At 40.2% G+C, this 26,411-nt stretch overlaps 1 protein-coding gene across 2 annotated transcripts in view; it reads right to left on the bottom strand.

Annotated features, from left to right (window-relative positions):
• LOC134287788 (protein YIF1B-A) overlaps window positions 1-26,411 on the bottom strand; it is a 48,617-nt gene that overhangs the window by 15,385 nt on the left and 6,821 nt on the right. For both annotated transcript variants that reach the window (XM_062850701.1, XM_062850733.1), the window contains exon 4: window positions 19,011-19,273. In XM_062850701.1, the coding sequence (XP_062706685.1) occupies window positions 19,011-19,273 (263 nt within the window). The remainder of the gene's footprint in view (window positions 1-19,010; window positions 19,274-26,411) is intronic.

The following is a 26,411-nucleotide window of genomic DNA, read 5'->3' as shown; positions in this document are numbered from 1 at the left end:
ATGAGATATCTCTCGAAGAGTACTTATGAGTCATACATCTAAACTTTTTAAGATTTTTGACCAAGTGTATCATAATAATTTTTTTGGCCGTTTGTCAATCGATTTGGGTTCTCTTGGCACCAAATGAAAGCTACAGCATCCTAGTAGATCGCCCAGAAATTTTACTTTGATTGGACATTTGGTTACAGAGATATCTTTCGAAGAGTAGGGGGATTAGGGGCATAATGGACACCCGGGGCGAAATGGACACCCCTGTTTTTGCCGAAACCGTTGACTTTTATGTAAAACTTTCAATGCATAAGTGTAAAGGAACAAGACATTGTTCTATTTTTCAAAAATACCATTTATATTCCTTTAAAATAACCAAAATAACATTGAAATTGAAGTATGTTTTTCATATGATGGATTTCTTATAATTTCGAAGCAGCAGCAAATAAGGTATTACGAGTGATTGAGTGTGTCCACCATACAAACAAGTGAATTGTTAGCTTATCTACATGTACACGTAGATTTAGCAATGGATGAAGTATTATATTTTTGATCAGAACACACTGAAAATAGCAATTTTAATGTTGTAGTCTATTCGGGGCGAAATGAACACTGGCAATTAAGAATGGATGTACGCGCGTTGCCTACTGTTAGGCGTTTTAGAGAGTTTGAAAAAAATTCAATCCGATTATTTTAGCCCAAAATTTATTTAATTAACTTTGAAGTTATGTAAACTCGTCTAAGATGGAGTATTATATCTGTGGTATTGATCTGCGTTGGCAAATTACTTAACTGGTCAATATTCTCAAAGATACAGCATAAAATATGCAGGGGTGTCCATTTCGCCCCGTACCTTTGCTGCCAGCCCCTAAAACACACGGTTTTCAATTCATTATTTCTTCACAATAATGGCATTCTACCAGTTGTAAATGATTGAAATACGTAGGAAACAAGTTAAAGTTGTAAGCCAACTGATAATATGTCAAGTTTTTGTCTGTTATACAGGCCTAACATACTCATTTGCTTAGGGTGTCCATTATGCCCCTAATACCCCTACTTAGGATTTATACAACTAAACCTTTTGAGATTTTTGACCAAGTGTATCATAATAAATATTCTGGCCGTCTGTCAACCGATTTCGGTTATCCTGGCACCAAATGAAAGCTACAACATTCTAGTAGAACCCTATACAATTTTATTAGGATTGGACATTTGGTTACCGAGATATCTTTCAAAGAATACTTGGGAGTAAGGTTAACTTTTTGAGAGATTTTTGACCAAGGGTACCATAATAAATATATTTTTTTTTTATCTGTATTAACGAGATTTTTAGCCCTAGGCTAGTTCATCTCGGGATCCACGCTTTACTTCCCTTCCGAAGGAAGAACTCACATTTTGCGAGTTTTGTCGGGAGTGGGATTCGATCTCATGTCCTCGGCGTGATAGTCAACTGTTCTAACCATCACACCAGGTCCGCTCCACCCATAATAAATATCTCAGCTGTCTGTCAACCGATTTGGGTTCTCATAGCACCAAATGAAAGCTACAATATCCTTGTATAAGGCCCTGAAATTTTATTTCGATTCGACATTTGATTACTGAGATATCTTACGAAGAGTATCTCAATAAATTCTTTTTTATTAATCTATTCACTTACTTGTTATCTTGCATTAGTTTTTGACCAGTCTATGGGAAATTATTTTTCAATAAATAATGCTGACAAAGTGTATTGTTGTTTTCAATAAAATTATAAATAACAAATTACAAATACACAGGAATTTTATGAAAACTAACTATTGTTAAATGAAAGCTTAGAATTTATATATTGTGGGAAAAATGCATGACATGGCTTAATGTTAGATCACGGTCGTCTCTAAACACGTTATAATCGCTACCAAAAGCTTCTTCGTTTTTGACACTGTCACTCTAGCTAGTTTCAGTGCCCAGAATAACTGAATAATTTGAACTCAATATATTTTATGGATTGCATTCAACTTTGATGCGCTACTCATACGATTAAAGTTCTGGCAATAGATAACTATTTCAGTAGCAGGTGAGTTCTTAGTAAACAATGATAGCTTGTCAATTTCAGAAATTACATGATCATTTTTATTATTATTAATTATTGGTAATTGTTCATTAACAGTTAAAATACCATAAATATTCATTTCACTATCGTCATTATGTAAATTAGTAACAATACATCTGCTACATGTAAATATACTATTGTTACCTTCATCTAGGGAATGCGTCAAATCTAGTGAAAACACTGACAGCAGCAGGGTCTGTTCACTCGTGGTTCTGGATGATCGTCGGTGGTGCGGATACCGTTAACATGCACTGGTGTGGCTGCAGCATTTCTATAAGGTCTTTGGACTGTTTCTATGGGTCATTGAATTTGTTCCATTCCTAGAGGTTTGTCCATCCGAGAGGTAAGGGTTCCGTTCGTCAGCAGAGTACGGGTTCAGCACTTCTCCTCTTTGAAATCTTATAGTTGGTCTATATGGTGCAGGTGTAGGCCCCAAAAATGGCTCCTTTGCGGCGGCCAATAGTTCTTTATCCAATGCACAGTGGATTTTTTCTAAGAAAATGTCGTAAAATTGAATATCTCTGGACGCCGCTGGAATATCGTCGATCTTTTTTCGTTGAAATGAAGATTTTTCATGGGCAATTTGATGGTAGGGTATTCGTTCACAGCACGCGACGACGAAAGCCACTCCCCACTTGCTCCCACGTTTCAAGGTGGGCTTCGACCTGATAACGTGTTAAAAACCGACCATGAAATAGAGTACTTCACACCAACATTTGCCAAAAGTCTTACCTGATCAGATCTTTTTCTCGGTTACTAATAACTACCGTTTGGGCTCCAGCATGTGATCGGAATAACGTCTACTTGAAACAATTAGGTTTAGATTTTGATATAGACGGTAATTTTGCTAATAAAAATCTTACTATCACACTGCACTCCTTTCTATCCTGGCTTGAGCGTTATTGCTGGATTCCACTATTGTATTAGGTTAATACACTGGGCAAGATAGGTTTTCGACTGCACTTAAAATGCTTCTTAACAAGCTGACGGTTTCCACCAAAGTAAAATGAAAAGCCCGGAGTAGATCACACGATATCTATTTTTTACCGCTTCAAACAATACTGCATTGTATTGGCTGCTGCGAAAGAAGAATTTCATCTCATTTTTGCCTGACTCTCTTTGAGGCTTTCTTTCTCACCCCTCCAGATTATATGGGGGAGTCATTTTTTTTTTCATTTTTTATGGGGGAGTGGTGTCCTTGATTTTTTTTTGACGGCCTATCTTTCCCGAGCAGGAACGAATAACTAACACATAACTGAAGCATACCAAAGTCAGGTATCATACCAAGACAAGGTATTGGTCAGTTATCCAGGTATTGAAAATAACTTATTTTGGTATTTTGTAGGTATTGATACAATACCTCAATGAGTTATTGGTTTAGAGTTGAGGACTGCTTGAGGTATTATTCAATTATGGAAAATCGTTATTTGTATAGAAAAATCGCCGATTATTATTTAGGTATTGCAATCCTGATATCATTATTCACTAGTTATGCACAGAATACACTCCAGTTATTATTTGAGGTATTTTACCTCTTATGCAGGGCTAATTAATAACTCATTCAGGTTGCAGGTATTGGGTTTTCCATACCTGAGTTTGTTATTCTTCAGCTATTTTCTCCTGCTCGGGTTTCCCCAAATTTCCAACCATCGATGTGGGCATGTTTAAATGAGATCTGTAGGTGGAACTCACAAGTATTATTTTTTTCGCGTGCAACACAGTGTCACATTTCACATCGAGATGGCGCATTCAGCATTTTGAAATAAATGAAGCTTCATTTGCACGTAAAGCTTCAATACTTATGCTGGGCTTACAATTCGTTTTACAAGCTCGACACCAAACCCCCGCGTGTTCATATAGGAAACGGTTCGTGTCTGCGCTGATTTGACAGAAGCGATCGCTCGCTTCGCTGGTCGACCGTTAAATTAGGGAGGGACAGTTTTGGATCGCCACTGTCACGTCGGTTCGTCGGTGATCAAACCACTGGTCAATTTTGGAACACAAAGCATGTCGCGCATCTCGATATCGACACGCTCATCCTTGTCGTTCACGCCAACGATCGATCCATGGCCGATTCCGGTAGCATTGACCTTTTCTCCATCTGCCAACATCACGCTCACGCCTTTTGTTCCACTGAACTCTCGAAAAAATCTTCCATCGCCAGTCATGTGACGGGACGCTCCACTGTCGATAAACCACCACGACGGCTCGCCGTGGCCGACCATCCAGGCAACGGGTCCATCGCTGACACTTACTTGCTTCGCTTTCGCTTCAATCCTTTCTTCGATTGACTCGGTCCATCGTGCTTCTTCGAGGAGCTCTCGGCAACTTCCTTCTTCCAAACACGACAATTTCGCTTTAGGTGGCCACTTTTCTTGCAATGAAAACAGGAACGTGTTTTCTTATCGTCGTTCGAGCCGCCGCGGTGCTTGCGAAAATCCGTACGCAAAGCCTTTTCAACGCCACGTCCACCTGCTGTAGATCCGCTTTTTCCCTCCGCTTTTCAGCCTCCGAGAGAAGCTTTGATTTCACCAAGTCGAGAGTCAGTTAATTCGCCGGCTGCTGCTCGACTGTTGTCGCTAGTGGGTCGTACGAATCGAGTAGCGAACACAGCAGCATCGCCACCTGCCACTTCTTGGGGATTTCTTCACCGGTATCCGCAATGCGCTGAATCAAGTCGGTAAACTTCTGGAGATGCTGCTCCATATCGCCTTCTTCTCCAAGCTCCAATCGTGTTAGCTTTTTGAGAAGGTACACCTCCGATCCCTTGTCGTGATAATCCTTTAAACGCATTCCACGCATCCTGCGCACTGGTGCAGTTTCGGACAATACTGGTCTGACTGTCCTCGATACATAAACAAATTGTGGCTCGGGTTTTCATGTCTGCTTTGATCCAATCCGATGTCACGGGTTGAGGTTTTCGATCCGAAATGACATGCCACAGCTCATCTCTAATGAGCATCATCTCGATCTTGAACTTCCAGGATTGATAATTCTGGTTGTTCAACCTCGGAAGCGAGAATCGCGGCTGCTCCGCCATCTTCACAAAGTTCTTTCGCTCACGGAATCACACCGACAAAACACTTTTTCAAACGATCACGAAACACTTTCCGGTACAACGAAATCGAAATCTTTCTTCGCGCTTATCACACCGAGCCAATAACCTGTTGGCAGATGACCGGCAGAGACTCGGAATACGCCAGGGAATCGGATAAAACGCAAAGAGAAAACCGCACCGGAGAATCACGTTTTAATGTTTTATTCGAATCAACATTTTAATGAATACAAAGAAGAATGTAGATCTGTCACTTACATGTCATTGTCAATAATGTTGCTCAACTTTAGAAAAGGGTGTATTCGCGCATCAGACAGGGCTGTGCTGCCAACAATATATAGATATTGTTTTCATCACACTATAATTATGCATCCATAACCCAATTGTTGAACACTGGCATAACCTAAACTGTTGGCATGACTGCCAGATTTTTTTTAACTTTTCCTAATCAATGGCGTTCCAGGGAGTTGAAGAGAGTCCCAGAGGTTTCCAGGATTCAGGGGTCTTTTTCAGTTATTTTTGCTTGTATGTAGTCAAATCTTTTGAGTCATGTTTACTTCTGGTCATGTTCTGTGAAGAGAATTGTCAGACAAAGAAGGCACAAAACAAGCAACAAAGAAGATGCGACGATTACTCTTTATTCCAACTGGTAGGGGGCGTCCACAAATGACGTAGCTTTTTTAAGCGATTTTAATACCCCCCTCCTCCCTCGTAGCATTTCGTCACAAATTCGGATACCAACCGTTGAACGGATTTGGATGAAAATGCATCACGCTATTGACAACCACTGAACAATTAGCGTGATGCATTTTCATCCAAATCCGTTCAACGGTTCTAAAAAACGGTGCTCTAGAAATTTTGAGCAATGTACTCCAAATACCTTGTCCTTAAGCGATTTTTAATACCCCCCTCCTCCCTCGTAGCATTTCGTCACAAATTCGGATACCCCCTATAAATGACGTAGCTTGTTAAACCCCCCCTCTCAACCAAATTATCATGGTAAAAACGTAAAAAAACGAAACTTTGTTTTTATATCAATTTTTACTTGTATGTTTAACGAATACTTATGTATTATGAAAAAAAAAACAACGCCGACATCAAGACCATAGAGCAACCAGTGGAGATTATCACCAAATCACTAAACCGCCCATCGTTCTGCTTGATGCCGAAGAACAGCAAGTTGAAACTCCCAATATAGTTAATCTTTATTGCAATCTACAAACTGTAATCTGTTATTCTGTAATTGCTTCAGCACTTCCTTCAGAGATCCCTCCAAGAATTCCTTCCGGAATTTCTTCTTAGATTCCACCAAAAGATCCTTCTGAGATTTCTCTGGGAGTTTTTTTTCTAAGGTTTTTTTTTAAGTTTATCCATGGTTTCCTTCAGGAGTTATTTTAAGGTTTTCTTCTCCACTCTTTCACCTGCAGTTTCTTCGAACATCTGTTCAGGGATTTGTACCGGAATTTATTTTGAGATTCCATCAGAATTTCTTCCTGGGTTTCCTAAAGATGGTTCCTTCTGGATTCCTTCAGGAGTTCCTTCAGGGTTTCTTTCAGGAATTCCTTCCGGAATTCACTCAGATATTCATTCCGAAATTTTTGCTAGAATTTCTTCCAACATTCTTTTTTTAAACCCCTCCAGGAGTTCTTTTTGGATTTCTTCAGGAATTCCTTCCTGGATTCTTCTGGGTGTTTCTTCTGGGATTCCTCGAAAACTAGTCCTCCAGTATTTTTTTCCCGGTATCCCTCCGTACACTCCTTCCAATATTCCTCTAGGATCTCTTAGAGTTCCGCGAGGAATCCCTTCACGGATTTCTCCCATAGCTCCTTCTGGAATTCTTCCTGGATTTTCTTTCTTAGATTTCACCAGGAGTTCTATCCGGATATCTTTTGGGATTTCTCCAAAAAATTGGGATTCCCTCAGAATTCCTTTCGGGACTCCAACAAAATTTCTTCCGTGTTTTCTACAAAAATTGAACCAGAAGCTCCTTCTGAGACTCTACAAATAGCTCCTTCTGAGATTCTTTCATGAGTTTATTCAAGATTTCTCCAAAAGTTTCATCTAGAATTGCTCCAGGAACTCCTCGCGAGATTTCTTTTGGAATTTGTCTATGATTTCTTTTCAAAATTTCTTTCAGGGATTCCTTCTGAGATTCCTCCAAATCCTTTTGGAATGTTTTCAGAAGTTTTCTCCTTCTCCTGTTGGGAAAACCTACAAAGAACACCATGAGAAATTCCTTACAAGCAGCTTTGTTAGAGGAGCTCCTTAAGAAATTGCTGTAGGAATTATTCGAGGAAGTCCTGTAGAAACTATATAAGGAACTCCTCGAATAATGCCATAATTCCAAAAACTTATTTTTTTTCCTTTGCAGCCTTGGTGGTGTACCGTGCCTTATAGCAAGCAGCAAACTATTGGTCGTGAGAAGCATTTGAGCGAAATTGTAATTTTTCTGCATACACAATACATTATTCTTTAAGTAGGATTTTAAACCATTTTCTCAGATACAGTTGTTGCGTCCGATAGCTGCATGTATTATGAACAGAAGACGGCGTTTATGTCCATTATTTGTTGTTTACATCAATGTGAATAAAAAAAATCATGCAATATATGTTTTCTTCGATTTTCTAATATTTAACGCAGGTAAAGTTTTTAATAATTTTTAAATACTGTTTTTCAAAAGGCTTAGTAGAAAGCTACGTATCATATCATAAACCCCTACCCCCCTATCGTCACACTTCGTCACAAAATCACCAACACCCACCCCCCCCCCCCCCAAAAAGCTACGTCATTTATGGACGACCCCTAACAGGTAATAGTCCTGTTCACAGGTTGAACTTGCTCGAAGTTGCTGCGTCTTCACACTACACACTAACTTTTGTTTACCGAACCCAGTTATATTTTTGACGAGATTATATTGTCGGGCCGCCACCAAACCGGACTTCGCACAATTAAGTCGCGACGCGACCCAACTCGCGACGTTTTTTTAATCATGTCAAAAGTAGTGCGCATCCTTCCCGTTGTTGTCAGCAACACAGCGCACTAGATGCGAAACAGTTGCGACACTTGTGGACCAAGAAAATGGTAATTTTTGATTGAATGTCTGTCTTGATTCCAACTGGATAGACAATAACAGCTGAGCTCTCGATGATCAGTTCGGTAATTAATTCCATTACTGAGCACTCAGTAATCCCGGAGTTTCAAAGAACTGTCAAAAATAACCGAAATGATTGTTATGCTATGACGGCGGCTCAGCATTTCTTTTTGAAAACCGTTCAGTAAAACCCCTCGCATTTAGCAGGTTGATTGCTGGGGAGCCCAGTATTTTTTTTATGAATTTCGGCTGCATTGAGACTGTTTTTCCTCTACAAATAGCTAACTATCCGAGTGTTTCTTGGCAATCTTCATCAATCAGGACATGTTTTCATTTCATAAAACGCTGAAACCAACTTTTTATTCCATACAATAAAAAAATCAACAAAATAAAAAAAAATGGTTCGGTTCGGTGGAGCAAAAATTGGCCGCCTGGACTTTTCCTTTTTGAATCGCATATACACTAGCTGGCTTTTCTACAAAAACATAAAATTAGTTAAAATTTTAAAAACACACAGTTTTTCGTTTACACCTACCTCACAATGTAGTATTTTCAAAAATTGTACATATTTTCGTTTTTACAGCCTTAAATCTATCAACTTTCACTGCGGCAGAGACAACTAAGATGGCGCGTACGTTGAAACTGTTTGACAGCTCTGCTACGAGGCACCAGAGTTTGTTCAGCACTTTTGAACAGTCGTCCGGTAATCAAATGACGACCGTTCAGTAAAAATTCAAAAGATTGCTGACTGATCAGTAATGATTTTTACCGAACGTTTTCACTGCAGGGGAAAAGTCAGATGTGCTGAACATATCAGCAATAAATTTTACCGTAGACAGCATATTACATATTTTAAAAAGTGATGTAAAAAGTAATGTTTGTTACTGATTTCAGTATAGGCTCAAGAAAAATACCGAGTGCTCAGCAATTTCGTTGTTTTGACGAATATATCCGCTAAAAAAAGTACCTAACATCGAGTATAGGATTAAGTGTGTAAGATCAGCTCGGTATTTTCCCCATCTTTTTACTGAGTTCTCAACAGCAGATTTAACTCGGTACGCTCGGTTGTTTATAATGAATTAGTCTGAGCGTTTGAATAGAACGTCTTTATTATACAGAGGTTAACAACGGAATGAAAATTTTCTAACTTGTTGATAGGTAACAGGTTGCTAAGCACATGTTGCAGCACTGGGTTGCTCGGTTGCTACTCCAACATCCCCGCTCAACCGAACAATCCTAGTTTTGTTCGAAGTAGTGTAAAAGATCCATTTGGCAACGCCTTCGTGAATATATCAGCGGTTTGTTCATTGCTGGGTACATACACGATTTTGAAAATACCTTCTTGAATCTTCTCACGCATAAAATTGTATCGAATGTCCACATGCTTCATACGCCTGTGGTCTCGGGGCTCCTCTGCTATCCGAAAGAAGGTACTCCGCGAGATGAAAGCTGCTGGTGTGAAGACTGAGGAAGAAGACGTCGTGTGTCAACTGCTGTTAGCCTTGCCGAAATCCTACGAAGCTCTGATAACTGCCTTGGAAACCATTCAACCCGATCAACTAACCCTCGAATACGTGAAGAAGCGACTATTGGATGAACAGGTGAAGCGGTCCGGTAAGTGTTCGACAAACTCGGAAGATACTGGAGAATCTGCCTTCGCCGGGAGAAAAGTCGGCTTCAAGTGTTACGGATGCGGACGTTTTGGACATAAGCGAGCAGATTGCCCCGAAACTCGTCAGGCCGAGAGGAAGGATCGAGAGAAGAATTGGAAGTCCGGCGGTAAACAAGGCTGCAGACAGAAGGCTGGAGCGAACGTAACAAGCGAGAATGAGGTGGCGTTTATTGCGACGACGAGTATCACTAACGGAAGCAGCGGAGCGTTAGTAGCAGCAGAGATTCGGAAGATTGAATGGTTCCTGGACTCAGGCGCCACAGACCACATGTTGAAGGACAAATCGTTATTTGAAGAATTACATCCATTGAAGCGAAAAGTCAATATTGCTGTAGCGAAGTCTGGCCAAGTGATCGTAGCAGAAACTGCAGGTACCGTAAGAGTGGATATGCTGTTCAACGGGAAAAAGCAGCCGGCCGTAGTAAACGAGGTGCTCTACGTACCGGAATTACAGTGCAACCTGTTTTCGGTGCGACGATTGGAAGACAGCGGAATGGCGGTGAAGATCGTCGGCGGTAAAGTGACAATAGAGAAGGATGGACGAATCGTGGGCACCGGTCGTCGAGCTGGTCAGCTGTATGCATTGGATGTATCCCTACGTTATGGTAACACAGCAGCGAATGCAAGTGCGATGGCGTCCAAACGCGACGGATTCGAATTGTGGCATAGAAGATTTGGACATCTAGGCACCACGAACTTGAAGAGTCTTTGGAAACACGAGATGGTAGAAACTACATCGAAGATTGAAGACTGGCCGAGTAGCTGCATATGCGAAGTTTGTTTGGCCGGACAGCAGACTAGACAAGTTTTCGAAGAGTCAACGAGTCCACGTTCAAGCAGATTGCTGGAAATGGTCCATTCGGATGTGTGCGGACCGTTCACCCCGGCTACTTGGAATGGAAAGCGGTATTACGTGACATTTATTGATGATTTTAGTCACTTCACCGCAGTCTACTTGCTGGAGTCCAAAGATGAAGTACAGGAGATGTTCCAACGTTACCATGCCCAGGTGACAGCATTTTTCGGTGTGAAAATTTCGAAGCTCAGATGCGATAACGGCGGAGAATACACGAGCAAATCGTTCCGTGATTTTTGTCGGGCCGAAGGAGTTCAATTGGAGTTTACCGTGCCGTACAGTCCTCAACAGAATGGAGTTGCAGAAAGGATGAATCGTACGCTGTCGGAGAAGGCGAGGTCGATGCTTCAAGATGCTGGATTATCGAAGTCAATGTGGGGCGAAGCTGTACAGACTGCTACATACACGTTAAACCGAAGTCCGACGTCGGCAGTTCAAGAAAAGAAAACTCCGTATGAAATCTGGTACGGCCGAAAACCAAACGTGGACAAGATGCGAGTTTTCGGATCAGTAGTGTATACGTGGGTACCTAAAGAAAAGCGAGACAAGTTGGATTCGAAGACTTCGAAGAATTTGATCGTTGGATACACAACGAATGGGTATCGCATTATGGACCCCAGAACAAGGAAGATCTTCACGTCAAGGGATGTAGTGTTCGATGAGCGGAAAGCTGTTGATGATACAGTGAAAGTTGTACAACCGATAATGATGTCGTACGAAACGAACGGAGAGGATTTGGAGGACGTGACGGAGGTTGAGGAAACGACAGAGATTCCTGTTCCAGAAGCTCCACAATTCGATGAACAACCCGTGAATGAAGAAGCTGAAGCAATTGATAAGGCTAACGAACCGACCGGCGCGCTCCCTTCGCAAATAGAACGTGGCAGCTGTCCTGCAGAAGTGTCCACGAGGCATAGCGGACGGGAGCGCAGAATCCCCGGTAAGTTCCTAGATTTTATTACTAGTTTTGGAACAAACTCTGGCGATCAAAGTTTCGCAGGTACCACCGAGACGACTGATGATTCCGTGATGGCGTATGCACTAAATGCTGAAGCGTACGTGGACAGCCTACCATCAACCATAGCTGGACTGCGAGAACGTAGTGACTGGACGTACTGGAAAGATGCCATCGACAGTGAGCTTGATTCTTTACGGCAAAATGACAACTGGGAGTTGGTGCCGAAGCCGTCCGGAAGGAACATTATCGACAACAAGTGGGTGTTCAAGATCAAGCGCGATGAATACGGAAATGTGGATCGTTACAAGGCACGTCTCGTAGCAAAAGGGTATTCCCAGAGGAGAGGATTTGACTTCGACAAAACCTACGCACCTGTGGCGAAATTTACGACGGTTCGAGTATTACTAGCAGTGGCGAATCAAGAGCAGTACCATATACATCAGATGGACGTGAAAACTGCATTCCTCAACGGCCTCCTCAAAGAAGACATCTACATGCGTCAACCTGAGGGACTACCGAGCACGAATCCGGACCTGGTCTGCCGATTGAAGAAATCGTTGTATGGCTTGAAGCAGGCGCCAAGAAGTTGGAACGAGCAGTTCAACTCGTACGTGTTGGATCTTGGATTTCGACGATCAAACCTGGACAGCTGTTTATACTGGAAGCGAGAAGGAGAAATCGTGATGTATGTTTTACTGTGCGTTGACGACATCATTGTTGTTTCAAACTCACTGGATTATGTAGCGAAGATCAAAAGGATGTTGACGAAACGTTTCGAGATGACGGACATGGGCGAACTAAAGCATTATCTGGGATTGAAGGTAGAACGAAATTTCGAGAAGGGTAGAATGAAGATCAGCCAACCGAAGTACGTGGAAGATATGCTGAGACGTTTTGGTATGGATGATTGCAAACCTGTGAATATCCCGATGGACCCAAATTTGAAGCTGGAAACCAATAAGAGCGACTCCCGAACAACACAACCGTATCGTGAGCTAGTTGGATGCCTAACCTACCTTGCGTTATCATCGAGACCGGACATAAGCGCAGCTGTAAGTTATTTTAGCAGATTTCAAGCAGCTCCGACGGACAACCATTGGAACCACCTGAAAAGGCTACTACGGTATTTGAAGGGAACAATCAGTTTTGGACTAGTCTATCAACGGCGAGAAGGCGCAACTCCATTAGTTGGTTATGCTGATGCTGACTGGGGAAACGACAGAGAAGACCGCAAATCAATATCCGGAAGCGTTTTTCAAGTATTTGGATCGACAGTGTCATGGAACACAAAGAAGCAAGCCACAGTATTGCTGACTGCACCCCAAATTGGACTGACACAATAGTGTGCACAGACCTTCAAAGTGTGATTGCAGCGCAGGACCACGTCGGATCGAGTTGAGGTCTTCGGTGCACTTATTCCTTGTGAATAGAGGAATAAGTGCACCGAAGACGTCGAGACGATCCGAGGCAAATGTGCACTTTTATCACACTTTTTAGGCGTATCAAAAAAAGTGTGATAGTCCAATTTGGGATGTAGTCTGCAATAGCTTTATCCTCCATCAGCACTTCGATTCTGAACTTCCAGTTCCCGAAGTTTTCTCCATTGAACAGCCAGAGTTTTTCGTCACTCATCTTGAACACTCGCGATACTATTTCGATAGTTTTCAATTCACGCTGGGCTCATAACCTAATGAATTAGTCTGAGCGTTTGAATAGAACGTCTTTATTATACAGAGGTTAACAACGGAATGAAAATTTTCTAACTTGTTGATAGGTAACAGGTTGCTAAGCACATGTTGCAGCACTGGGTTGCTCGGTTGCTACTCCAACAGTTTATTATGCGGAAATTCTGTAAATGAGTTACCGAGCTCAGCTAATAAACTGTCAAAAGTTACTGATGCACTGTAAGTATTGTTACTGGTGAACGGTAAATACGATTACTGAGTGTACCGTGATAAATCTGCTGTTGAAAACTCAGTGAAAAGATGAAAAAATGCTGAACTCAGTGAAAAAATTACTGAGCTGGAACATCTGAATCTTAGTGTGTTGCTCTTACCCATTTGTCATCAAACGGAAAGAGCGGGGTTCAGCAACTTCGCGCAAGTTCAATCTACGTCGTTGAACAGGACTAATGACATGATTGCGAACATTTTTGTTGGAGACAAAACGGAAACTGAATTTGTTGCGTACGTTTCAACTCTTGAATAATCCATTATTACTAACCTAAAATCGAATCTGTTATGATAGATCTTCAGTAGCGTTGCAATGTTTACCGACTCGAAGTTACCGCTCGAAAATCACAAGGCTTAAAAATCTCTAAACTCGTGGTGCATGATCTTTACCTTATTGGTGATTTGATGTTGCATGAAGAAGAAGAAGAAGAAGAAGAACGATGGTGTTTTGAAAAAATCCTATCCCTATTGTTGATTTGATGTTGCATGAAGAAGAAGAAGAAGAAGAAGAAGAAGAAGAACGATGGTGTTTTCAAAAAATCCTATCCCTATAACACAGAGAAAGTTTTTAAAATGCCTCTATCAAATGTAAAACAAAATCTAATTAAAAACGGTTTGATGTACGGTGTTAGACTTTGGACGGACTACATATTGAACGTATAAATTTAAATATAACAATTTTTTTCTTGTACCTTATACTTAATTTGTAGTCCGTTCAAAGTCTAACAACGATTGATGTACCGTTTTTAATTAGGTTTTGTTTTAGATTTTATAGAGGCATTTTAAAAACCTCCCCTGTGTTATAGAGATAGGTTTTTTTTTTCAAAACACCATCGTTCTTCTTCTTCTTCCTCATGCAACATCAAATCACCAATTCTGTTCATGTTGGGACAAACTTATGCCGCATTGGGTGGATTGTCGCAACAAATGCAGGTGGCGACATTGTCATTATTGTTGCGGGATGGTTGAATTTTGATTCAGTGGTCATGTTTATTGTGGATTTAGCACTAAATTGGTGTCGGAAGTAACTTCATTGACTTCCGCTGCCTTTCCTATGCGTTAAACATAACGTCGGAAGTAGTGCGCTGTAAAGAGCATCAGATTTACTAGGGTAATTCGCCAATTGTTGGACACTACCCAAATGTTGAACAGTTTTTAAAAATGTTATTATAAATTTAACTTAAGTAATTTTCCATCAACGTAAACGTATGATCTAGATGCGTATACATGTGTGTCATGATATTGCTCCAATAAAGTTATAAAATTATACATATTTTACGTCAAAAATATCGAATGAAAGTTTTGTACCACTGATGACACGAAAACTGCACAATTCTTAAGATTAATTTTAAGAAATTGCTGTTACGAAATAAGCTTTGCTGGCAAATCGACCACAAATATCAAAGTCACACCATAGTTACAATAACTGGAAGAATGTCCTTAACAGTTTAACATTTCATTGTAATTTCATTAGAAAAAAATATTTTTCTTATCACACTATCATTATGCAGCTAAGATCCAATTGTTGAACACTAGCATAACCTACGATGTTAGCATGACTGCCAGATATTTATTTTCACTTCACCTTTCTCAGGAGCGATCCACGGGTTTTCAATGTATTTCAGGGTCGTTCCAGGGGTATTCTAGGGAGTTGGCTGGGTCCCATGGGTTTCCAGGGGTATTTCAGGGGCTTTCGAAGGCGTTCTTTTCTTCTGTCATTTTCGCTTGTAGTTAAATCTTTTCAGCCTTTTTTGCATTTGGTTCTGTTTAAAACGATTTTCAGTCCACTAGAGCTCTCTTCAAATGGGAAGCGATTCCTTGGGAACGTCCATAAATTACGTCACGCGTGGGGGGAGAGGTGAGAGGAGTTCAGCAAAGTGTGACGTCCCGTACAAAAAATCAGAGGTCCCATACAAAAAGTGTGACATAGGAGGAGGGGGGGTCAAAATGGACAATTATTGCGTGACGTATTTTATGAACGCTCCCTCATTTGAATAAATTGTCACTCAAATGACTAACTGGGTGCAAAACACGAAAAACACGGAAAAAATCCACCAGAGTGAAAAAATATTGGATGTCAGGTCAAAGTCGGATCAAATTTTATCAAATGTTGGACCACTGTTGGACCCACATCGGACAAGGACAACTGTTGAGTCTATGTTGGGTTTGGTGCCCAAAATAAAATCAAGTGAATGATAGGTTTATGTCGGGTTATACGTCATCAATTACGGGCAAAGCTTCAACCGTTCAACAATTAGCGAGAACCGTCCAACATTAGAATGAGCAAGCTTTAGGAAGCGTTCAACATTTGGGTTACAGACTTCCCATACAAATGTTCTATTTTCTCTTAGAATTTTTTTTTTTTTTTTTTATCTTTTTTTATTCTGGGATTTTCTGCCGTAGGCAGGTTCATCCCGGGTCGTGAAAAACAGGACGAGCCAGAGGGGTTCGCCTGGGAAAGCTACAGAGGTGGTTCTTAAAACTACTTCACATGACGTTATTCGAACAGAGTATCATTAACAGAGTATGGTTATGGACTACACAGAGACAGCTTAAAAAGAAACTAAAAGACGAAAAAAAGGTTTCCATATAGTGACGGTTGTGGAACTACAAAAAGAAACTCAGAACGCACAAAATCCGAAAATTCACAGAGTAATTAACTAACAAGTGCACAGATTGGGGACTATTAAAACTAAACATGGAATATTGCACACTTAAATTTTAAAATAAAGGCCGGCGTCTTTGATGAAACATAGCAACGCCGCGAGTGTTGATGGATCATCGCCAAGGGCCTCGCGGATACTACTCGAAATCCCGTACAGCTGCCTGGGGCCCTCGTATGCAGGGCAGACGCAAATAAAATGCTCCACTGAGTTGTCTATACCGCAGATCTCACAGGTCCGGTGAAAGCGAGCTCCTCCGAAGTCATGAGACATCCTAGAGTGCCCGGTCCGTAGCCGAGAGATGATTGTCTGGTCTCTCATGGACTTGAGATCGGTCCACGAGTCTATGCTTTGTTTCACTTTCCTCAGATATGATCTACTGGATTGCGACCATTCCTTTTGCCAGTTTTCGTGCAACACCGACTGAATCCAGCGCTTGGCGTCCTGAGAAGGCACTGTGCGAGTGTAGCGATCGCCAGATGGGCCGGACCCCGCTAGGTGATCGGCGGTTTCATTGCCAGGGATACCGCAGTGTCCTGGAACCCAAAGGAGTGTTACACCAGGTGGTGCGCGCTTTATTATCCCCTGAATCCATGGATTTTCTCTTAGAAAATGGAATTTAAGGGAATACAAATCCAATGGGCAGTATGAGGAATAAGTAGATCTAAACGTTCACTGGATATTTTTCAACTAAAGTGGAATTATGCACGGAAAAACAATAGAGGTAATAAACTATAGAGGGAGAATGTCGCTGGCGTCGCCGCCGCAACATCTCTTGCTGGCGAAGATAGGGAGGGATATAAGTGTCAAAGCGAAAAAGTATGCAGTTTGACAGATAGATACCCGGTATGTTTGCGAACGAGAACAAAGGGAACAGCAGCGACATTCGTCCTCTATAGTTTATTAACTCTATTGGAAAAACAAACGAAAACAAAAATGCCAGTACTAATTGTTCAACAACTGGCGAATTACCCTATGTCTAAGATTTAAAAATAAATTGCAAATGTATGCGAAAAAGCAGATGCCATAATCAGAGATACGAGAAAATCAACACTCACGGAAATGAACAAGTATTTCGATCTCTAGCAAAAGTAAATATTCCAATTTATGTTTGATTATTTCAATTCAACATGTTTTATTATAATACGCAATAAAATTACTTAAAAATGTTGTTTTCTTATTTTGTTATGTTGTTGGCGAAATTAGGAACCCACAATTTGTATGGGTCCCTAATTTCGTGCTTTTTTTATACCTTTGTTTTAGAGGTTCATGAGTACTTGTAGCCATCGCATGATTCGGTTATTATTAATAGTGCTAATAACTATTTTAATTGGTTTAAAATTAGCTAGGGACTGCTAATAAACTACGTAGAGAGTGACAAAATAATAAACAAATTTATAAAAGTATTTAAGCTCGGGATGTCTTTTTTATCCAAACATTGGGAGTAGTAGCTAACAGTCGCTAGTTTCATTCAAGCAAATTATTGCCGTAAGCCTTATTGCCAGAACACGAATTTGGAAGACGACACTTTACGAGAACTAACCTCCCGAGGAATGTGCCTATTAATGGCACATACATTATGTGACATAATAGAAAAGTAAAAAAGCTACAATTAGGTACAAAAATGAATTGATTCACATTACTGATTATCAGTAAAGTTAGTGAACATTTGATTCAAATTGTAAACAAGAGCAAAACAAACGTCAAAAATAATAGCCTACAGAAAGATTTTTGGAAATCCTAATGTTTCTTAATATTTCGTTACACACATCGATTTTATCTACACGTTATGGTTTCATGGATATTATACGAGTATGCTACGTTTTGAAAATTAACATATTAACCCTCTACTTCCCATGGTTGCTCTAGAGCACCATCGATTCTCGGCGAACTCGGGACAAATGGAATTAGATGAATATGATGAAATAATTTCATAAATATGATTGTAACCTCATAAGGTTGATCCAACTACTAACTACTTGTTTCAATAGTGGAACTATTGATAAACAATCAAAAACCTATTGATTTACAACCAAATTTTTTTTGATAGATTTCGAAAAATTTAGCCAATTTGCAATAACTTTTGTTCAAGCACTTTTTTCGGAAACGCTTTTTAGCATAGATATAGTCGTTCAAAGTCGTGGGAAGGAAAGGGTTAAGGCGAATTTTACGTCTTTTAGAGTGAACGAAACTTGGACCCATTTTAAACGAAATTTGGAACCCGCGCACGAAATTTGGCACTTTCAAACAAATCGAAACTAACGATGTAACTATCTTGTATAATGTGAAGTTGCCTAATTTATATTTTTTTTGGGAGCTACACTAAATATTAATGAAGCAAAAAAATCTGATAGGCTCTTTGGTAGAATTTCAGTAGTTTATCAAACTTTGAGAATTCCTAAGTGCACGAAATATGGGCACCTCACGGTAAATGTCCAAATTGAGAGTCAATTGTGTAATGTTGATCTGTTCTGCCATATCAGTTTTACACTACGAAAATAAATCATCACACATGCAAACGTTTACATCGATTTTTTCAGATTCAAATAACTAAAAATATACGATTTCCATACGAAAAAGGTCAAAGGGTAAATGCATTTTGCCCCCACTTGCTCATTATGCTCCGTTTACCCATAAGTTGCATTTATTGATAGTTCCATGATTCCACAAGATTTAAAATACTTACCAAGAAAAATCCCAGCGATGCACTAGCATATAACCAAGATATGTAATATCCTGCTTTTCGAAGGAAAATGCTGCACAGCAAAATTGACACGATGGATGCGTATTTATAACCAGTGAGTGCCAACAAATCTAGGGTTTTCAGCGTCGTAGGAATATTGGCTATGTACAATGCTAATGTGTAGATGACCAGCTCAAAAATGCTGTAGGCGAGTGCACTTGACGCTTGAATTCCCAGCTGTTCTGGAGAAAAACGATTTTGAAAACCTGAAAAGACAAAAAAATGATTAGATATCATTTCACTGAATATGAAAAAGCCATACCGTGCTTTCGCCACTTCGGCTATATAATCCTATAGTATTGAAAACGCTTGTATGAAAAAAAAAATCTTCGCTCAAGTCCACTTTTCGAGCACCATTTAGGTGCCGTATGGATTGTGCAAAATTTCATCGCAATACACTTACAGAAAAAAAAATTGGCAACATTGTATGGATGTGTGGTTCTTGTAAGCACTCGATTGAAAACGGATGCTATCGAAGACCTTAATCTGAATCGCAAGCAAAAGAATTAGCAACGAAGAGTGACGTCAAGTGAACGTATCAGAAAATAGTTTCTCACTCAGTGCTTCAATATATTATAATCGGTGACATCGGATGAATGCATGCCACATCCTAATACCTAGTTTAGACTGTTCATGTTCAATCTAATGGAATGGCGTGTTTAGACTGAGCAAATGACTTGGGTGTCCACCTTATGCCTGACTTAGGCAGTGCAAGTGACTTGATCCAAGTCAATGGAAAATGCCCAATTGAATGCGAATTGAACGTGTAAACAACACCATTCATCTCACATGATCAACTCACTTGACTTGAACATGTTGAACTTTTTCATTCAAGTCAAACGAAATCGTCTCACTCGCCCCGCCTAAATCCGCGATTCATGTGAGCTGAATTCAAGTCATCTGTCAGTGAGATGAATTCAACTGAGATGCATTCAAGAGCATTCAAGTGAACACTCAAGTCATTTGTTCAGTAGAGTGGGTCATCGTTTATATGGAAAAGTGAAAAATTCAATGGTATCCCATCAGATCAAAGTTTTTTTGATCCCATTTCAGGACCCAAATAAGTGTGCAAAATTTGGGCACGATCGATTATGTCTACGTTTTGCGCATCGCGTTTGAAGTTTGTATGGGGTTTTACATGGGAAAACACACTTTTTTGCATTTCTCTCATAACAAGCTCGAATTTTTCTAAAACCGTGTAACCGTTAAATTGAAAACATAGCCTAGGGTGTCCTGAAAAACTTTGTCGAACACCGCGAAGTGATCGGATGCTTATGAAAAAAGTTATAGCGTTGGCGTTGCTTGGTGAAACATCATGATTTTGTTGCTATTGTTATTCCTTTACATGTTAAAACATAAACACATGCATGCGGTTCGTTGGTTATAACTATTTTCTCAAGCATCGGATCGCTTTGCGGTCTTCGACAAAGTTCTTCAGAACATCCTAGGCTATCATTTTACAGTATCGGTTAAAAAGTTTTAGACAAAAATTTTCAACTTATGGCTAAAATGCAGAAAAGCATGTTTTCCCATACAAAATCCCATACAAATTTCAATTGCAATGCGCAAAGTGTAGACGCAACCGATCGTGCTCAAATTTTGCACAGATACTCAGGACCCGAAACGGAATCAAAAAAGCTTTGATCTGAGAAAACGCTTCCGATGACCCACACTATTGTTCAGTCTAAACACATCATTCCATTGGATTGAACATCTTTGAGAAGTTAGCAAGTGGAATGTTCGTTTCAGTTGAACAATGTAAACCAGGCATTACATGCTCTTCAATGCATCTCAATTGAAGCAAGTGTTTACATTCTTCAACTCGTGCAGTGCGTAAGAAAACTGAATTGAATTCAGCTCATATTTGACAGATGACATGAATTCAACTCACATGAATCGCGTGTTCAGACGGGGCAAGTGAGATGATTTCGTTTGACTTGAACAAAAAAGTTGAACATGTTCAACTTTCGTTCAAGTCAAGTCAGTTGCTCAACTGAGATGAACGGTGGTGTTTACACGTTCAATTGGGTTTTTAAATTTTGAAAAATGTATTGATTTTTTGTTTTTATACGAAAGAGCAACTTTTTCTGAGCCACTATGATTTTTTTCAGATTTTTACTTTATGTTGGTACCTAAAATCAATTTCAAAGAGATTTTTCAAAATTACCTTTTGACAGCTGAGCAACTGCTTGACAGCTCCGCTCAGTACAAAATGCGACGAGGGGTGATTCGACAAATCGCTCCCATACAAACTTCAAAGTGATTTTTAAATTGGTTCTCAGGCACCAAAATTCATGAAAATTTGGATTTCGGCTCAGTTTGGCATGCAGATTCAGAATATGGGACACCGCTAAAGAAGCCAATTCGCATTCAATTGGACATTTTTCATTTACTTTACTCAAGTCACTTGCTCCATGTAAACCAGGCATAATGCTACAAATACAGCAGCTGTTTCGACTCCTTATCCACTATTCTCCTCAACAATAACCGATTAACACTCTGATGCTGTAAACGACTCTGATGTACAATTATTTATATCGAATACAGCGAATAACGTCACCTAGAATGAAATCCGAAAGATGGTCTGCGAAACGATACACTGAAAAAAATATAATAGTAACATTGACTATTCAACCATTTTTAATTTTACCATGCCGGAAAAAAGTAATCGTAAACATGTTTTCAGTGATAAATACTATGTTTCTGTTGAAATTACTATTGGTGTGATGACCAACTGAATAGTAAAAAATACTATCGAATGTGGTTAACTTGATAATACCATTCATGGTTGTCTGGACAATTTTCATGTATCCCTATTACTATTCCCATGTTTAATCAGAACAAATACCGTTGCCATATTGTTTTGGAAGTTTCTTTGCCAAAATTTGCTCAGGTTTAATATTTTGCTTGAGGAATTCGCCATTGTTTAGTGAAGTTAATGGACGATTTGGTGGAAAGTGAGTGCATCGACGACTCGATCGTCAATTTAATCGAATAATGCTTATTAATTCTCTCCATCAGAACCCGCAGCACCTTGCCGCTGCCAATTTTGAGGCTGCTGGTATTTCCGGAAGCCTTTTCCATCATCCTTATGGCGGACTGTTTTACCGATAGAAAATGAAATTAATATCCAGCACCTCTTTGAGTTTCCGGTGGCATCGTGGCATCCTCCAGAAACCCCTTCCTGAACCGATTCCGAATGCCATACTACCAAACCGATTCAACCGAACAAGTAGAATTCCCAGCTCTAGTAACTGTTGTACCGGTCATTCCGGTTCACAAACCGAAAAATTGTGAAATACCTACAGAAAAGGATTGAAGCAAACACCATCGCAAAAATCTCCGCTTCCAACCATGGCACCCAATCCAAGTATAAACATGTAAGCAATTCCCTCTCCACTAAAATATCATTTCGCGGTCTCGGAATATCCCAAAGTCCCAACCTGAAGCACACGGAATTAAGCCAAAAGCAAATCGACAAGCAGCAACACTTCCAGGAACATCCCTTGAATGTCCAGGGCAGAATGGCAATTCCCTGCGTCAAGAAGCCTCGGCCAGGATTCTCAATTGCCACATTTCACCACGCACAACAACCTCAATCGGAACAGCACAAGCAGGTTTGACTCCCAAGCAACGTAGCCCTTGGCCTATAGATGATTGACGGGTTCAATTGATTCTCCGGCGCCGGATCTGTTCTTAGTTCCACAGAATTCCACCAATGCATGTTTCTCCCGATTACCAAAACTTCCGGTCTCCAAAATACATACGCCACAGGTGTTTCATAAGATAGTTATTATATTTATTGTATGAATGTATAGGATCATTTAATAGTTGCTATAAATAAAATAAAATTAAATCGCCAGCTTTTTTTTATTGTAAACAAAAACAGATGACAGTACCACCACCACTAGCCAAACCATATGAATAGTAACTGCAACTATTTCACTATGGTTGAACTTACTATGTTCTTGCATACCGTTTAGCATGCGCATGGTAAAATGAACTACGTGAATTTATTTGAAAATACCATAAAATGTAAACATTAGGCGGCATGGTAAACTAAACCCAGCACATGGTAGTTTCAAGAATGAATCATGGTCTACCAAAATCAAGTAGTAAAAGTTTTTAAGTTCACCCTCGATACGGTCAAAATTACCATGTCCCTTTTTTCAGTGTAGGCGCCGAACGAGTAGAAGTGAAATGCCTAATATTGTCGAGCCGCCATCAAACCGGACGTCGCACAATCAAGTCGCGACGCGACCCAACTCGCGACGTTTTGAAATCAAGTCAAAAATAAATAGTGTGCATCCTTCCCGTTATTATCAGCAACACAGCGCACTAGATGCGAAACAGTTGCGACACTTTTGGACCAAGAAAATGACAATTGTTGATTGAATGTCTGTCTTGATTCCAACATGATTCCAAATCCACGTACAATATAAATATTTAGTGAATATACCGCATTTAGTTTACCACTGGACTGCGCACTGAGTCTTCATAAGTGCGAAAACGCAAATAAAACTGCGCGATTGCATCAAATTAAATTGATGTCTTCGGCGCACTAATTCTTCGATGTATGCTGAATAAGTGCTCTGAAGACATCGAGTCGATTGGATGCAATCGCGCACTTTTATTAGCGTTTTCGCACTCTTGAAAACTACTCTAATAAACCAACACCATATACGCACCGTGATACAAACGGTTCAACAATACTGCATACTGTTCGAACTGTATCCCGAATGGGTGGTTAAGCACATCTTATGGTTATCGTTTATGCGGGTAGTGCCATAGTCCAGTAGTGAACTAAATGCGCTATAAAAACAGTAATGCGCTCGAAAATTGCACTGACCCAGTGGAACAGTAATGGTCCACTGCACGAATTTGTGCTGGCCTGCTTACTCTCACAGAAAATTTGACGTTTGAGCGGTGCCGACACCTCTCAAACGTCAAATTTCGTGTGAGAGTAAGCAGGCCAGTATACATTCGTGCAGTAATCCATCGGGGGTAAAATTTTGTATGATGAAATTTTCGACACTTTCGCTTAACTTCATCCATTAGAGCTTGAAAATTTTGGTATCCCGCACCTTTTCAATATTTTTCGATTTTTTATTATTTCCCGCGCTTGTGCTCCAAAGTAAACAAATCTTTGGACTTCTTTTCCAATTTTGAGACGGTTGAATAATTATTACAATCTCGCAGCATATTTCGTTTCAAAGCAAGTTGATACAGCTCTGGAGTTTCCTTAGTGTAAAAAAATCACTCATTTTCACTAATCGCTTCTATCTTGACCGCAACAAACCACACGATTAAGGACAAACGTCTTGAAATCCCGCTTCAATGGTGCATGAGAACTTAAAACGCACAAATCTCAAGAAGCAATCTTCAAACAACAGTGCATTTCATTATTCTATTCTTGCTCACTTGTAATATGCTTAAAATAAGAATATCAAATGTGCTGCTTTTGTTTACGAAGAGATTTGTGCCCTCGAAATCGTGAGTAGGTGCCAAAGTCGGCCATTGTGGCGGCCATCTTGGGATTCTAACAAGTCTGTCCTTAAGCAATTTCCAGAATGTAAACTATATACATACTTCAAAGAGTACTGTACAAAATGAGATTAATTTCTGTCCACTGGGAAAAAAGTTACAGCCAGTTGTAAGGTCCCAGGTTTAGGGGTGTGCCGATATCGATAAATCCGATATTATCGATAATTATCGGGTTCAAATTATCGATACGATATCCGATAATTTAAAATCCGATATCGACGATATTCTCCGCGCGATATCGGACAGTCCATCAGTGCTATTTAGCCAACTAAGTTTGCAGCAAGAGAAAATTTTCAAGTCTCGCTGATTTAGGAAATCAGCTGACGTTTCAGTGGAGTTATTACGAATGGATAGTTCAACGTAAGGTTTAACGGCATATTGTCTATCCGGTTGGAATCAAGAAAGACAATCAATCAAAAATTGCATGTTTCTTGGTCCAAAAGGGTCGCCACTTTTTTGGGACTCCTGCGCTTTGTTGCTGATGACAAGGAGAGGAGATAGATGCACACTACTTCCAAAAACGTCGCGAATTGTGCGACGTTCGATATAGTGGCGAAGTGACAATATTATTTACTTAAGGGTCAACAAGGGAAGAGTAGAGCAATTAAGAAATCTGTATTGAGAGTATTAACCTTCCGTAACTTGCGCGGTTGGCTACCTGCGTCAGCACCACGCTAACGCTGAGTACAAAAAGCGAGATTTTTTCAACGTGTTGTACAAAATACAACAGCGCGATCGCTCGAGGGTTAATAAACATGGCTTCCCGCTGTTGCATCAAGGCTGCAAGAAAATTAATAACTGGAAATGCCATGTCAGTCTCTTCTCAGCATTTGTCTTTGAAATGGCTTCAAAAGTTAATATTTTCACTTTAAAAAGTCATCAGCGAAACAGAAACCGTTAAATGTATATAATTACTACATTTTAGAATAAAATGTCATATTTCATTCATTATCGGATATCGGATTCGATATCGATAATTGGAAACCGATATCGTTTCGATATCGATAATTGGGTAAACCGATATCGATAATATCGATAAATCTGGTCTCGGCACACCACTACCCAGGTTTATGTGACTGCACTCTCACCGACGCGTATGAAAATGTTCGCACTTTTTTCGGGCTCGAGTGCGGCGATGTGGTTGAAGAATACTAGTTGTCTCTATTATTTGCTTGCGTTTGTAATGGTTACTTATTTCGCTTTCTCGCTCTGTTTAAAAAAATATGATGAATGTAAACAACGATATCACAGGCATATGCTACACACTGAAAATAAAAACCTAATTTCCCAAAAAAGTTGAAAAAAAGTGACTTTTTAGGTGAAAATAGATGGTTACATTCTATTCTCCCGCAGGTGTCGAAGAAACCATGGCTTAAGGGGTTGGACATAGGTCGAGACTTTATCAAGGTAATGTGTTGGCTTATGTCCAATCACTATTCTCTTGGCTCGCATTTCTATCGAATAGGGCTCACAGATAGCAATCGTTGTAGCTGTGGTGCAGGCTATCGAAATATCAACCGTGTGGTGTGAGAGTGTCCCGAATACGGTTTTGCCAGGTCCGATCTATGTGCGTCCCTGAGGGCCCGAGGAAAACCAGAGAAGGAAGACCTTAGAGATGTTTTGGGTAAGCTGGACTTAGAATACATGAAGCTCTTTTACGAGTGCTTACGGAAAATTGATTTAGTTGTTTGATCCCCTCTTGTCGTGTTGGATGTCCACCTAGTTCCCCCTCCGAATCCCGTTTGTTTGTATCGTTACAGGTCGTTTGTCCACTCTACGTTTGACCAGCAGCGAAACGCC

This window comes from Aedes albopictus, chromosome 1, assembly GCF_035046485.1.
Source record: "Aedes albopictus strain Foshan chromosome 1, AalbF5, whole genome shotgun sequence".
In the NCBI taxonomy this organism is placed as follows: Eukaryota; Metazoa; Arthropoda; class Insecta; order Diptera; family Culicidae; genus Aedes; species Aedes albopictus.
The sequence above is the reverse complement of the archived record's forward strand: the minus strand, read 5'-3'. Positions and strand labels throughout refer to the sequence as shown.